This window comes from Rhamphochromis longiceps, linkage group LG1 (genome assembly GCF_057381845.1).
Source record: "Rhamphochromis longiceps isolate RC_006_pf linkage group LG1, R_longiceps_female_GT1.1, whole genome shotgun sequence".
Classification (NCBI taxonomy): domain Eukaryota; kingdom Metazoa; phylum Chordata; class Actinopteri; order Cichliformes; family Cichlidae; genus Rhamphochromis; species Rhamphochromis longiceps.
This window is the reverse complement of record NC_140557.1, coordinates 11,242,496-11,254,701: the sequence shown is the minus strand read 5'-3', so window position 1 is coordinate 11,254,701 and position 12,206 is coordinate 11,242,496. Positions and strand designations below refer to the sequence as shown.

The window sequence follows — 12,206 nt, the reverse complement described above, 5'->3', positions numbered from 1 at the left end:
ACACATTCTCAGCAATAGAATAAACGTCATAAGTTTGTTTCATAATCCTTTGGGGACAGTTAACTATATATGGCTCAATATCATTTGTCACAGAATCATCATTTTATAGGTGACATGGTTTCAACTCAGAGATTTAAAGAGACCAAATCTAACTGACGGTTCTTATGTGGGAAAAAATGTAATTTGTAAAGTCATCTTAGCTTTGGTTTAATTAAATTCTTGACAATTCAGGGAAATAGTTCTAACTTGCACATTCATGCATGCATGTGCAAATACATATTTGGTTTAGTATGGTGCAGTCAGTATACATAATCTGTCTATTGTGAACTCCTAAACTACCCCACATAGAGAGAGAAAAGGCTTTGCTTTAGGCTTCTTTGTTTGTTTTAGTTGATTTTATTTTTAAAGGGATTTAAATTATTTGTCAATAAGTCACATTATATATATAAGTAATAAACCATGGATCGATATAATATTGACAATAAACTATGACTGTGTGAAATGATGTATTTCACACAGTTGCTGGTTTGTATGTAGATTTTCCTGTTGTTCTTTGAAATAATGTGAAATACATGCTTTGCACTCATCAATGGAATAATTAAACTGTGAAGGAACCTGCTATACTAATTTCCTCCATTATTGTGGTCGTATTCCTGGAACATTTATGTTGCATGGTTGTGCAAAACTTCATCCACTGTCCTGAAAAAGCCATTTAAACTATTTGTCCATCACCGTAAGCCCACTTTCATCTGATTGGCTTCCCATCATCTTCTTCAGAATTCTGCAGCATGATTACTAACAGGGACTAGATAGAAAGAGCATATTTCTTGTAAATTAGCTGCGCTTCATTGCTTCCCTGTTAAATCCAGAATCCAATTTAAAATTATTATTTTCACATAAAAGATCTTGAATAATGAGGCCCGATCTGATGTTAAAGATCTCACAGTACCCCAGTAGAGCGCTTCGCTCTCGGACTACAGGCTTACTTGTGGTTTAAAGGGTATTAAAAAGTAGAATGGGAGGCAGAGCCTTCAGTTTTCAGCCCCCTCTTCTCTGTAACCAGTTCCCAGTTTGTATTTTTTTTCTCTTTGGAAATGCTTGTAGTTAGGGCTGGATCAGGTGACCCTGAGTCTTTTCAGTGGTGTTCATGCACCACTTTGCATTTAAGCAATAGTTGTTATTATCAGTTATTAAACTCTCTCTCCTCATCCCCAACGGGTCTTTTTCCTTCTCAGTGCCAACAAACGCTTGCTCACAGGATGCTGTCTGATTCTGTATTATTACACTTTCATCATACTGTAAAGGTGATATTACAATTACCATGTTGACAGAATACATTTTACAAACAAAAAGGTGGCTACATGCCGGTGTTCAATATTCAATACAGTATGCAGATATTCATCAGACTTACACAGACACAGACAGAGCAGAGTGTCATTATTCGTCTCTCCTGTCCTCATCTGGTCAGCTTCCTCTCGTCACTTTTCATTGGGATAAAAATAAGACTGTGACCGGATATTCTCTTCATTGGAGTTGTCTCCTGTTGACGAACCACTGACTTGGATGAGATTAGTCATCCTGTTAAATCAGATTCAAGGCAGCGCACTAATGATAAAGCTCCACGGGCTTCCTCTCACGATGCCTGATGCCTACAGCAAAACCGTTTCAATAGGGCAACCCAGCAAATGTTGCTTTCAGTGTGGATCAAGATACAATTGTTTGTCAAAGAGGGTTTTTTTAATTGATCATTTATTTATTTATTTAGTCATCCGAGTGGAAAGCAAAAAATAATTTAAAGTAATAGAGTGTGGGAAGTGAAGTTTATCAGTTGCATCAAATGCAAGATAAATTGTTGGTATATGGTAGAGCTTCAAATCAAATCAAATCAAATCACTTTTTATTGTCACATCACATGTGCAGGCACACTGGCACAGCACATGCGAGTGAAATTCTTGTGTGCGAGCCCCGCAAGCAACAGAGATGTGCAAACACAACAACACAAACGAGCAAAATACAAGAATGGCCAACCTGAAACTAATAAATATATGTACAATATATAATAGTGTATGCATTTCTGGATGTGTATACTAAATATTTTCCTACGTGTGTGTGTGTGTGTGTGTGTGTGTGTGTGTGTGTGTGTATACACATTTTTACAAATTAAATAGTAAAAAAATAAAATAAAATAATAATAATAATAATAATAATAATAATAAAATATATAAAATATACAGAGTTGAATATGTGCAAAACAAGTGGCATTTATATACAGTGTGGAGTGCATAATGTTGAAGTTCCAGTAGTGAAGCTGAGGTGTCTATGACGTGTTCAGCAGTCTGATGGCCTGATGGAAAAAGCTGTCTCTCAGTCTGCTGGTACGGGACCGGATGCTGCAGAACCTCCTTCCTGATGGAAGCAGTCTGAACAGTTTATGGCTGGGGTGACTGGAGTCCTTGATGATCCTCCCCGCTTTCCTCAGGCACCGCTTCCTGTAGATGTCTTGGAGGGAGGGAAGCTCACCTCCAATTATCCGTTCAGAGCACCGCACTACTCGCTGGAGAGCTTTGCAGTTGTAGGCGGTGCTGTTGCCATACCAGGTGGTGATGCATCCAGTGAGGATGCTCTCAATGGCACAGTGATAGAAGGTCCTGAGGATGCGGGGGCTCATGCCGAATCTTTTCAGTCTCCTGAGAAAGAAGAGGCGCTGCTGGGCCTTCTTCACTGTTTTGTTTGTGTGTACTGACCACGTAAGATCCTCAGCCAGGTGTACGCCAAGGAACCGGAAGCTGCTCACTCTCTCCACAGCAGCGCCGTTGATGGTGATGGGGGTGTGTACTTCTCTGCACCTCCGGAAGTCCACTATCAACTCCTTTGTCTTTGCGACGTTGAGGGTGAGATGGTTGTCTTGACACCAGTGGGTCAGGGCGCTGACCTCCTCCCTGTAAGCCGTCTCATCACCGTTGGTGATAAGACCCACCACTGTAGTGTCGTCCGCAAACTTCACAATGATGTTGGAGCTGTTAGTGGCTGTGCAGTCGTAGGTGTAGAGTGAGTACAGGAGAGGGCTCAGTACACACCCCTGTGGAGCACCAGTGTTCAGTGTGATGGGGGATGAGGTGATGCTGCCCAGTCTGACCACCTGGCGTCTGTCAGACAGGAAGCTAAGGATCCAGCTGCAGAGGGAGCTGCTCAGTCCTAGATCCTGCAGTTTCCTGTCCAGCTTCGAGGGAACGATGGTATTGAATGCTGAGCTGTAATCTACAAACAGCATCCTCATCCTTCAGCTTTGCTAAATGTGTAGGTTTGTGTGAAATGTGTGTGTGTGTGTGTGTGTGTGTGTCTATTTAGAGAGAGAGAGAAAGAGGGACCGACTTTTTAAAAAAGGTCAAAAAGTGTCAGAAATTGAGTTTCTTTTACTATTTACTGCTTGGATTATTAAGATTTACAGCCCTGTGGTGGCTTTGTGCTGCAGTTTCCAAGAAACAAAGCAATACGTCAGGCATTGTGATGGAAGTCAGTTGTGTGGCTTTCCCATGGGTCTGGTGATGGAACGAAGCACCTTTCATTTCCACTCAGTAGATCTATACAAAAATATTTAAATAAGTGAAATCAACTAATCAGCTCCCTGCTCACTGACCCATTACCTTAGCCAAGGACTGGTCTTTCAGAGATAAGAAAAGCAGGAAGAATAGATTTAATGGGCTATTATTGAGTGCACAATGAGGCTTGCCAGCAACAGTGACAGGTCCTCAACACTCTGAATGAGTCTTTTGCGATATGAATACCCACAGTGGGTTTGCTTAAAAAACTATTACAGTGAAATGTGTAATTCAGCGCAAACCCAAAGGCGCACCTTGGTACAGAGCATAGTCAGGGTGTTTTTTGTGATCTGAGCCCTCCAGGCCTGTTTAGACAGATGATGGAAGGGTGTTCCCTGTGGTCCACTACCAGGCCTACTTTGCATTCTCCTCATGCTCTTTGTCCACCATGACAGTATGCATGAGCATGACATTTTGGTCGAGGCATTTACAGTGAGAAATCTAACCCCTGCCCACAGCCTGTTCCCCCGAATCTGCCATCATGCTGGATGATTAAAAATAATACAGGAGTGCAGGGGTTGATCTAGTTCATAAACTGTGCTACTCATCATGGGGAAATCATATCTCAGTCTAACACAGGGAAATGTGGCATGCTGCAATTAGCACAATGAAGGTACTGAACTGTTAACATCCAGTAGGCTACTTGGACACAATTAGAACAATTTGCAGGGACAAGACAGATTGCACTAAAACAGTGTGTTTTCACCAAATATCTGCTATCTATAGAGCATTTTTTTTATGTGTAGCTAAAACTGTGTGCCTTTCAATTGGTCTATGGCAGGGCTGCCCAATCCCAGTCCTCGAGAGCTACTATCCTGCAGCTTTTAGATGCATCCCTACTCCAACACAGCTGAATCAAATGGTTTGATTACCTCTTCAGCATGCCATCGTGTTTGGCAAAGGCCTGATAACAAGCCATTCATTTGATTCGGGTGTGTGGGAACAAGGATGCATCTAAAAGCTGCAGGACGGTAGCTCTCGAGGACCGGGATTGGGCACCCCTGGTCTATGGCATACAAGGCATGTTTTTCTGATGCCATGTCTGCAACATGGCTTCCGAAAAACAATATGAGTGAAGGATTGTGTTTTTTCTCGTGTGTCAAGATACAATCATGCCAAACATTCATCATCATTAGCAGTATGAGCAGCGAACAACAGATGCTTCAGTATAGTGCTACAATGACTGTGTCTGGACAGCTACCATCAGCACCATGGGACAAATGCATCTATTCTCTCACCTGGATCACACTCCTCTCACTCCATCTGTTTGAGATGACTCTGCAGCTGCCTTCATTTTCTCCCTGCCTGTCTGGGCCTGATGCTGTTTGTGACTGTAGTGCCATATTTGATCCTTGTGTTTATTACTTGTTATATTTGTACGTATACAAGCATATGTGCTCAGTAAATAAGTGCCATTTTCTGTAGCGATAAAATGTGCTGATAGTTTGTACTTAACAGTGGTGGTCTTCAGCAGGATTATGGATTTCAGCAATCAAAAAAAATAATTGGTTATAATTGACTAACGGTGTTAGTATTGTTTCTATTGTGAGTATTTAACTTGTTCATTTTGTGCCTTGAAACACTGGCTTTGGTTAAAGTGGCTTTTCCCAGACAATTACAGCCTCCATTTCAGAGTACTTACAACCTTTTATACCAAGATCTAGATGAATAGTCAATTATATCTGGCTGCAGGGTGGACATTAATTCCTGATAAAGGATACCTTCTAAGTAGTTCCAGTGAAACGATGTTTTTATCATTCTAAATCAATTTACTTACATAGCCTGTATCGAAAGTAGTTAACCAAAGAAACCACGGAGTACTGAAAGCCTCTGTTTACAATTTATTGCAACACATTAAGCTAACTACTAATTAAATACGAAAAATGAGTGGCTTCGTCATTTCTATTAACCTTTTTGGGGAATATGACAAATTTGATGAATGGGATGGATGCAGCTGAAGAAAAAGAAATTGAATAAATGACACTGTACACTGAGAGATTCTAAAAACTAATGTTCTTAAAGTTTGAAACTACACCACTAATGCTTTGAATGCTCCCCGCAGGGGCCTTAAGCTGTTGTTCAATCCACCAAAGCAGCAGGAGTATAAACAACGAAAGCTTAAACAGTCTGGCGGCCATTGTTAACTGTCATTTAACTGAATTCATGACTACCAGCCTCGACTATTCTCATAACTCTGATTGGACCTTGAACTCAGTGTTTCATGATATGCCACTTAATCTAGTAAGAAAATACTGTTCCACATTCAACTCTGTTTGACAGCTTTGCATGCAGGGGAACTGGTAGCTCACCATAGCATTTTTTTTATGCTCCAGAGGATGTCAGCCTGATGCGTAATCCACCGACTACTAATCGTGAGGACCCAAATGACTCACACACTGAAAAATGAAGGCTTCTTACAATGGCAAGGCCCAAGGACCCTCAATGTCTAGTTGCAAGTTTTAGGAATTATAATTCAAAATGTTCATTAGACCTTAGAGCACTTTACCTCAACCCAGGGAGTACTATGCAGTCCTAGGCTATGCTGGACTTGTAGCTATATTTCAGTTGCTGTGTGTATTTGTTTTGTTGGATGAAAAATGATTCAGTTTTTTATTTTTGTTGATACTATTTAGACTTTTTGGAATTCAGTAATAGTAGTTATGTTTGGAGGAAGGGAAATTGTGAGGATGACCCAAAGATCACCATCCTCATAGTCGGTATGGAAGTGGAAAGATTATTCTTAGGTGATGCTTTTCTGGTACAGGACAACTTCATCACATTGAGAGGCCAGTGGACCGAACTGTGTACTGTAAAATCTTGGATGACAAACTTCTTCTCTTAACTAGCTACAAGAAACATCTTACAGCTGTCCTTTGCAACAAGGGTTTATCCACCAAGTCATATTTTGCTTGAGTATCACATACTTTTTTCACCCAATGACATGTTGTGGATTTTTGGTTGATATCCTGTGTCTCCAAAATGAAACTACCACTAAAATTAGAGAGTGTTTATATCTTTATAAGTGAGCAAACTTACTAAATCAGCAGGGGCTCAAATAATTGTTTCACCCACTGTACCTGCCATATTGATGAGTGCCTGTAGCACCAGCTGTTGGGCCATGCAGTACTATCTTTCTAATTTGCAAATCTTATCTCACTGTCAGGAAACCTACATTTTTATTTATTTATTTATTTATTTTGGGGGGTGGGGGGGGGGGTGGGGGGGGGTGGGGTGTTGTCAGTTCATTTTCCTGTATTTTTGAAGGTGTTCAGGTTGACCTTCTATAGGTTATGTATTGCATTAGCTAAAAAAAATACAAAAAAATATGAATTTAGAGTATTCTAATGAGGATTGTGAAAACTGAAAAAAGAATGGGATGAAACTGTTGGGTTGTATTTTTTTGCCCTAATCAATCAAAGCACTCTTGCTTATGCAGATGATGCTGATGCTAATGGTGCCAGGCTCACTCTGTGTTCCTATCAATTAAAAGGAAGTGGTCAGCAATTCATCATCCTCCATGTAACATGCCATGTTGTGTAATGCTCTGTATGCAGAGTGTGTGCGTGCAGATTTGTGTTTGCTTTAAATCCTGAAAATGTACATGATTTATTTTGTACAATTACGCAAAACACAGAGTAGACTTGCTTAACTATGTGCTGTTTTAATCTAGAAAAACCATTAGAAGTAAAGAGAGGATATATACACAGACCTCCCTCTCGCGCCTGAGAATAATGATTTTTTTAACCACCTTCTAACAGAACCAATCTTGGGAATAATTTTTGTCATAACTGGAAAGTCTATTCCGTGCTTGGCAGGGGTATATTTGAATTGATTACAGCTGTGGAGGGAGATAGGGGAATCACCTTCCTCCACTGACAGTACAGTTTGGGTTACAAACCGGAGATTTGCATTGCATTATCCGTCACAGTTTCCATAGGCTTTATTCTGTTAAAGTGCCAGGGGTCTTTTGAGGACATATCTACAGTAGGAAAGTAGCAGGAGTTATTGTTGAACAGTAATAAGTCATTCAGGCTGTGGCACAAGATACTGAAGGGAATCTGTCATGCTTTAGAAACATGCTGACATTGCTGAGTTTGATAGTATTCAGTATATTGACAGGTTCAAGGACAGCCTGTATAATAATAAGAGATTTGTCCCAAGAGGAAGTGGTATTGTGCACCAATTTAGATGCTTGCAGTAACAGCTGCTTATCAAGGTTATAATGATGCATTTACATGTAGTTTTTAAAGGGAACACCATAAAAATGTGGCATTATTGGTCATCAGAATTGGGGACTTAGAAGAGGTAGAAATGTGTTGAGGCTTGGATAACCTGAGGGCAACACAAACTATACATAGAGAACTGGCTGTACTGTATATTTTCAATGTAAAATTATGAAAATGATTACATTGTAAATGTTATGTCTCTATAGTATTTCAGTTCAACTTCAGTACAGTTCAAATATGGTGGAAAATCTTTCATATGACAATCTAGTTTCCCTTCATTCTAAATATCTGCTACTATAGTGTATCTTTTTTTCCAAAATGTGTCATTTGACCAAAATGTGCTTTTCTTTCACAATTACTCTGAAGGTAAAGAAGCCTGATCATATCAGACATGACAATTCTAGTCTAAGTCTAAGCAGTTCATATGCTTGTAAGCTTCATATCTCTGTCAGTCCTTCATGTCCTAGGAATAGCATGCTCCGTGTTTGAATTTGCATATGACTTTGCGAGTTTTTATAGATTTAAAAGCATCCTGTGTTTTATGAATCATCCTTTTCCTGTCTGGAATACCATTTCACAAATGAAAAATATATCAGACTCAATGCAGAAGATGGAAAGGGCTCCTCATGATTTATTCGTTCACACAGAGTGAATTTAACACTTTTAATGTTACGGAAAGCCATTACAGCTCCAGCAGGAAATTTGACATCACACAACACAGCATATTAACTAACGTAACTTATTTATGGCTGTCAGCAACCTTTAACACCGAAAGAGCCATTTGGACCCGGTTTCCATGCAAAAGAAAACACTGGGAGCCGCAAATACTTTTTGACATCTAAAATGAAGATAACACTGTATATATTGTTTTTTACCTTTATGCTTTTTGTGAACAACTAAGGTGTGTTGCTTATGAAATCCATGAAGTGCTACAGAGAAAGTTACATTTTATTTATGTAATTAACACATTTTGAACTCTTAAAGAAATATAACAAAAGGAAAGACACCCAGCTGAACTAAAATGATCCATGTAGCAAACAAAAACAGTTGTGAGCCGCCACCCTTATATCGCCTTTGGGCTTTTGGAGCCTTGACCTGACTTTTAAAAAATAATTGGAAAAAAAGCACTATGCTGCTAAAAAAGGGAAAAATAGATATTTGCAAAATTCTGTCTAAATATGTATTTTACCAGGTTAAGGTGAGTGGCGGGGCGTGGTCTGCAGCGCTGCTGCAGGGGAGGCGAACGCACCTGAGCGGCACCCGCAATCACGCCTCGCCGCCTTGTCGCCTGTGCTATCTGTGCTGTTGTGTTGGTGTGTGTCGGGCTGTGAGCTGAAAAGCTACAGCCGGCTGTGTGCGTACAACAACCGTGTGTGAAACGTGGTCAATAAAGAGAATCTGAAAAGCATGTTCATGCAAACATCGTCGGGTCTGCCGTGATGTTTACAATGGGACTTCTGCTCCTGAACCTCTGCGCATATCCCATATGAGCACAGCGTCTGCAAATCGGGGCTGTATGAAGTCACTTTCATCTTTACGCAGGACTATAAGCTGTCATCTGTGAGGCGTGAGCGGTGTTTGTTTGTGACACAGTGGAGAATAGCCGCTGACATAATGTGGATCCGAAGATCCATAGTTGGCCTACCTGGGGTTGAAAGTCTCGATAAATGCACGTTTCGGCGGGTATACCGGCTTCCACGAGTGTGACGCTTATTTTGAGCGATGAAAAAATAATAAAATATAATTTTATTTTTATATTTCAATATCACAATAATCTTCCAATTTAGAAGTGCAAGTTTAAAAAGAAAGAAGAACTAACATAAATAAAACACACTTCAGCTAAATACTTCTAATTTATTTTCCCAAACCACGAGGACCGCACTATAAGGACTAAAGAGCCGCATGCGGCTCCGGAGCTAGGTAAATGATTTGGCTTTACTCATGTATAAGTGCATGAGCTTAAGAAATCCAAAGCAGAACAAAAACAAAGATGAGACAGGGTTTGAGAGGAGAGGAGTTTCACTGTGTATCTGCATGTGGACAGACAGAGTGCGTGAGTGAGGATGTCTCCATCCACTTTGAGAGGTACAATTTTCTGGGCATACCTCTGGCTTCATGCTATCTTGTTGACAGAACTAAATTGATGTGATTTGATGGTGCAGCAGCACCCACACTGACAAACATAACACCACTCCCTGCCAGTTTCTTCCTTAACAAAGCAGAGATAAAATACCCAGATACACTTACATTTCGTATGCCTTCGAATGAAAACAGAAAAATAAACAAACAAAGTGCTTTAGGATCGAATGACTCAGATTAAACTTTCGCTGACATGACATGTCTTAGCTTCATTTCACATTTTTACCTATTGCTAAACAAGAAAGTAAAAATGAAATATCCCCTCTTAAACACAACCCCTTTAAAGGCACCAAGTGTATTTTAATAAGGAGCCAAGTGGTTAGCAATGCACATAGTCTTCAGTGGGATTAAGAGGCTTTGAATGGTTGAGGCCATTAAAATCTACACCAGCCCAGAAGTCCTGGAGCGCCTTATGAGTATCATTAGGATTAACAAACCCAGCCTGTGAAAGCTCTCACCCCAGGAGCATAGCCACCTCTACCCTTGCACCATTATTGTGTTTGGCTGAGTGCCTGATAAGAGTGATTCAGCAGCACACGATAAAGCTCTGGTCCCAGTTTATCTGTTTAAGCTTTCATTTCACTAGCCATCCCCAGTGAAATGTGACAACAGCAAGATCTGCATCCACCAACTCATCTGTGTAAAATAAAAAGCTATGGTTTCTATAGGCTGAGTACAATGGCCTTTAAATCTAATACTGCAAACACATTGCATGGCATGAGCGAAGAATAGAGCCAGAAATCTTTGAAATGCTTGTGGAGGAAGAAAATCTTCTTTGTGCATGTGTGTGTGCTTTGCGTTCTAGAGAGATTTCAGGGATTTGACCATCAGCATGTTGAGTCATCATTCACTAACTCATTTCCTGCTTCCTTCCTCTTCAACTCCTCAGATCTTCCACATGACCTATGACCTAGCCAGCGCCATGGTACGAATAGTCAATCTAATCGGCATGATGCTGCTGCTCTGTCACTGGGATGGCTGCCTGCAGTTCCTGGTGCCCATGCTCCAGGACTTCCCTGCTGACTGCTGGGTGTCCAAAAATAAGATGGTGGTAAGTGCTTCTCCTGCACACAGTCCTCCTGCCTGTTCAAATCAGATTATGCTCTGTCTTATCTTGTCTGTCAGCCTCAGTAATTACTGTTCTAAAACTCTTCAGCTTCCTGGGTAAGACTGCCTTCCATATCTGTCATTTTAAACCCTAAGTCAAATATGTTTATCTGCTACATTTGTCCACATTTATTCAATTTACTGATCATTTTTATTTATTTGGAGCTCTTGACATTTGTCATTATTGTGAAAGGAGGATGTGCATGGAACATTGACTTTCTGAGGGAGACAGCTATCCCTTATCCAATATTGGCTGGATATTGACAGTTTCCAGTGAGCACACATGCTGAGCTTTAATTTTGTTGTTTTGCTGAAACAGCTGCCAGAATAGTGGGTCACCGGAGATCTCTTTTTTATTAGCTCAAGGGAGGGGGCTGCATCACCGTGGATATTCTGTTCACCCAAAACTGATGGTCTCATGTCAACTTGTGACGTTATAAAGTCATTCAGATATTGTCAGATTTTGGGGGTGAGAAGTGGTCTGATTTCAGTGAATATTCATTACCACACTGGAGCTTGACCAATATCTCAATCAGCTGATATAATTGCTTGGTATTAGCCTACGGCAACATCAATACTGACTCCAAAAATTCACAATTAGTGCGCTCAAGTCTTCTACAGCACCTTACTAAGGAATCTGATTTCACAATTAGCAATACCACCTACCCCATATAGGTACACTAGTGAATTCTAGTAGATTATGTACTCACTAAATTCTCAGACTGTGAGACTGCAGTGAAATTTAGACACAAAGGTTTTTACTGCAGCACTTACGACTCACTTGCTGAACAAAGCAAGTGAGTAATACTGCGTGACATACCATTTGATTATTTAGCAGTTAGCATTAGCTCTGTTCCCCTGGCTCATTGAAGTGTTTTGTGGTTTTTAGTACTGACAGATATACTGTATGTTCAGTCAGTGAGCTAATCCTGGGTGTCTTTTTAAACCAATTGTCTGTCTTTTCAGCATTTACAATTTTTTTAGTATTACAATTATAATAAATTGCAGCATCTACCTATCGTTGGCTTACACTCTTACCAAACAGCCCCAGTAATGAATCAATAGTGAGAGTTTAAACTGATTTCAAGTTTCAGCAGGCTAAAGTTTAATGTGTAAGGAAATATATGTTTTCTAG

At 40.3% G+C, this 12,206-nt stretch overlaps 1 protein-coding gene across 1 annotated transcript in view; it reads left to right on the top strand.

The window, feature by feature from the left end:
• Positions 1 to 12,206, top strand: part of hcn4 (hyperpolarization activated cyclic nucleotide-gated potassium channel 4) — a 75,178-nt gene that overhangs the window by 21,376 nt on the left and 41,596 nt on the right. Inside the window, exon 3 of the mRNA XM_085381889.1 lies at positions 10,854 to 11,015. Within this exon, the coding sequence (XP_085238015.1) occupies positions 10,854 to 11,015 (162 nt within the window). The remainder of the gene's footprint in view (positions 1 to 10,853; positions 11,016 to 12,206) is intronic.